This window comes from Hippocampus comes, unplaced genomic scaffold, assembly GCF_001891065.2.
Source record: "Hippocampus comes isolate QL1 unplaced genomic scaffold, H_comes_QL1_v1.1 scaffold283, whole genome shotgun sequence".
Classification (NCBI taxonomy): domain Eukaryota; kingdom Metazoa; phylum Chordata; class Actinopteri; order Syngnathiformes; family Syngnathidae; genus Hippocampus; species Hippocampus comes.
In genome coordinates this window covers 701,141-703,796 of record NW_017806234.1, presented here as the reverse complement: position 1 = coordinate 703,796, position 2,656 = coordinate 701,141, and the positions used below count along the sequence as shown (strand labels likewise).

The 2,656-nt window shown below is 38.6% G+C and overlaps 1 protein-coding gene across 7 annotated transcripts in view; it reads left to right on the top strand.

Moving 5' to 3' along the window:
• stk11ip (serine/threonine kinase 11 interacting protein) overlaps positions 1–2,656 on the top strand; it is a 16,635-nt gene that overhangs the window by 2,340 nt on the left and 11,639 nt on the right. For 3 of the 7 annotated variants that reach the window (XM_019856595.1, XM_019856594.1, XM_019856593.1), the window contains exons 1-2: positions 980–1,401; positions 2,293–2,519. In XM_019856595.1, coding sequence (XP_019712154.1) covers positions 1,335–1,401; positions 2,293–2,519 — 294 coding nt within the window. In that variant the 5' untranslated portion in view covers positions 980–1,334. Of the gene's footprint in view, positions 1–979; positions 1,402–2,292; positions 2,520–2,656 lie in introns of those variants that run through there. The other 4 variants (XM_019856598.1, XM_019856596.1, XM_019856599.1 and 1 more) reach the window with 3 other exon arrangements.

Sequence of the window (2,656 nt, the reverse complement as noted above, 5' to 3'; positions counted from 1 at the left end):
TACTACTACTACTACTACTACTACTACTAATAATAATAATAATAATAATAATAATAACACATTAATTTATGCAAAAATGTCAGATTTATGGGGCAATATATGATACTGTAACTACACCGGGGCTTTTAATTGTACCAAAGCTATGGTAGGAGGAGTAATTGGTTTATTTTATTTCCAATCAGATCCCAATATGAAGGTACTGTATTCACATTTTAAACATAATAGCATAATTTATTGCTACAGCTCGCAGACATTGGTTTCGGGACTGCAGTTTTGGAACCACTGCTTTCGGGTAGTTGAAAGTTACATAATATCCAGGGATTCTTGAAAATATATCATATTCCAGTATGACATGACAGACCGGTCAACCTGACACCCCCCACCCGCTCCCCAACAACAACAACAAAAACAACAACGACAGCACTGTCAGTTGATTTAAACCCATTATTTAAGATGTCAGTTACAACGTAAAACAAGAATATTCACTGGCGAAACAAAAACCTAAACATCCTCCTGTCCTTCATCCACATTTTCGAGGTCGGAAAATGGATAATGAAATGGAGAAACGGCCTCGGCCTCTATGGTTACCGCCTCAAGTGCGCCACTCAGTGCTCACGGATTTTATTGAAAAAGTCACATGACATTTGAGTCATTTTAAAATATCTGTGTTGAGTACAATCTTGAAGTGTCGAAAGCATTGTTTTCAATAATATCGTAAGCAATTCTGAGAAAGGATGGATTTTGTCCATAGGCATCCATAGTTTCCTTGCTTTCGGTCCTGCTCAGAAAAAAATATATACATTTAAAAAGTTAAATTTGTAGATGTGTATTCTACATATATACAATTATCTATCATAAATCAGTGGTTCTAAAAACAAATACAGTCGAGTAAAAACACTTTCATTTCCATGTACCGGTAACAAAATAATAGAGTAATAAGGTTGTTACTTAAGTGCTTCACGGCCACCGTAGTCGCTTTCTCGTCACGTGACACAGATGTCAGCATGAACGCCATGAAAAACACCACTTTATGTTACTGTGCAGGAAAATATCAGGGACAAGTGAGAACGCATTAATGTTGCTCGTTAACAGGCTGCAATTGCGCGTGTTTGTCATGTCATCATGACACATTTTATCTTGTGACCAGGAAGTGTTTTAGCTAGCGTACCTGACTGGCTGGCTCAGTGCAGCTGAGTTCGGAATGTTAGTTGTTCCTCTGACAAATGGTGCCGGTTGACCTGGGTGTTTGTTTTTCAAGATTGTTATGTTAGCGCATTCAAAACGAGAAGCTTGTCATTTCCGACAGCAGCTCAGTGCTACAACGCCGGTCAAGGATGTCTCGTACTGACGGTGGCCAGTCCCCGCTTGTCATTAGCCTGGCAACACTCCTCCGAAATAATGGTGAGTTTTGATCCCAAGTTAGGTTCAAATAGTGCCGCTTGATTCTCATTCGCCCTCGTAATCTAAAATATATAGATACATAGGTACATCTCCCTTAAATCGGAATGTCGTAGATGAGTTCGATTATTTCAGTCGTTCAATAAAAAACTCGTAGAGATTCAGTAAGTACACTCCAAATACATTTGATTGTCTTATTCATTTTCTATCGACAATTAAGCGTTTTTCTTAGCCGTAAGCTCCAATCATCGATACTCCACGTTAAATAAATAGATGCATAATATGAAATGTTTCACTTTGTGTGTAGGGAATATATATATATATATATATATATATATATATATATAAGGAGAGAGAGAGAGAGAGGGATTAATTTTTCACGTTTTGGTAAAATTAATGATATAATGAAAAATATGATTACTACTGGTACTAATAATAGTGGTGGCACATCCACCTCACAACTGTGAGGTTGGAGGTTTCAATCCAGGCTTCGGACTTCCTGTGTGGAGTTCACATGTTCTCCTCGTGCTTGCACGTATGTTTTATTCAGCTGGTCCTGCTTGCTCCTGGGTTCAACCACTCAAACTCATAACTGTCACATGTAAGTGCTAACCTCTCAACCACCGTACCGCCCTTCCCGGATTAAGTGAACAAAACTCAAAAAGAAATGCTAAAACTTTTTTTTTTTTTTTTAATAGAGCAAAGATAAAATAATTAAGAACCAAACCAATGACAATTAAAATAAAAATAAAATCATAATAACCAAAACAATTACAATGAACAATTCAAGATGTGTATTTTAAGTAATTATTTTTATATTAACTTGTGAAATCAAAGTGATGTTTTCAGCGATATACTGGTTGATTAAGATGTGCCTGTATAATGGCATCTCAGTTGTCCACCTGCCTCCATCTGCAGGCGAGTTAGTGCTTGGAGGCAGCAGCACACTGACCCTGCCAGTAACGAACTTGCAGCAGCTCAACCGACTGTTCGAGCAGCACTTGCTGTCCAGGAATCAGCAGCATGGTTTCCTGGCCCTGCCGTCCCATCCATCTGACACTACATCCTTGCTGCAACTGCAGTTTCTCTTCGACATCCTGCAGAAGACAATCTCCCTGAAGGTGATTTTACAATAACAATGAATGAATAACTAATGGCATATTTGTCATTTGAAACCTGTGTGTGTGTGTGTGTGTGTGTGTGTGTGTGTGTGTGTGTGTGTGTGTGTGTGTGTGTGTGTGTGTGCGTGTGTGTGTGT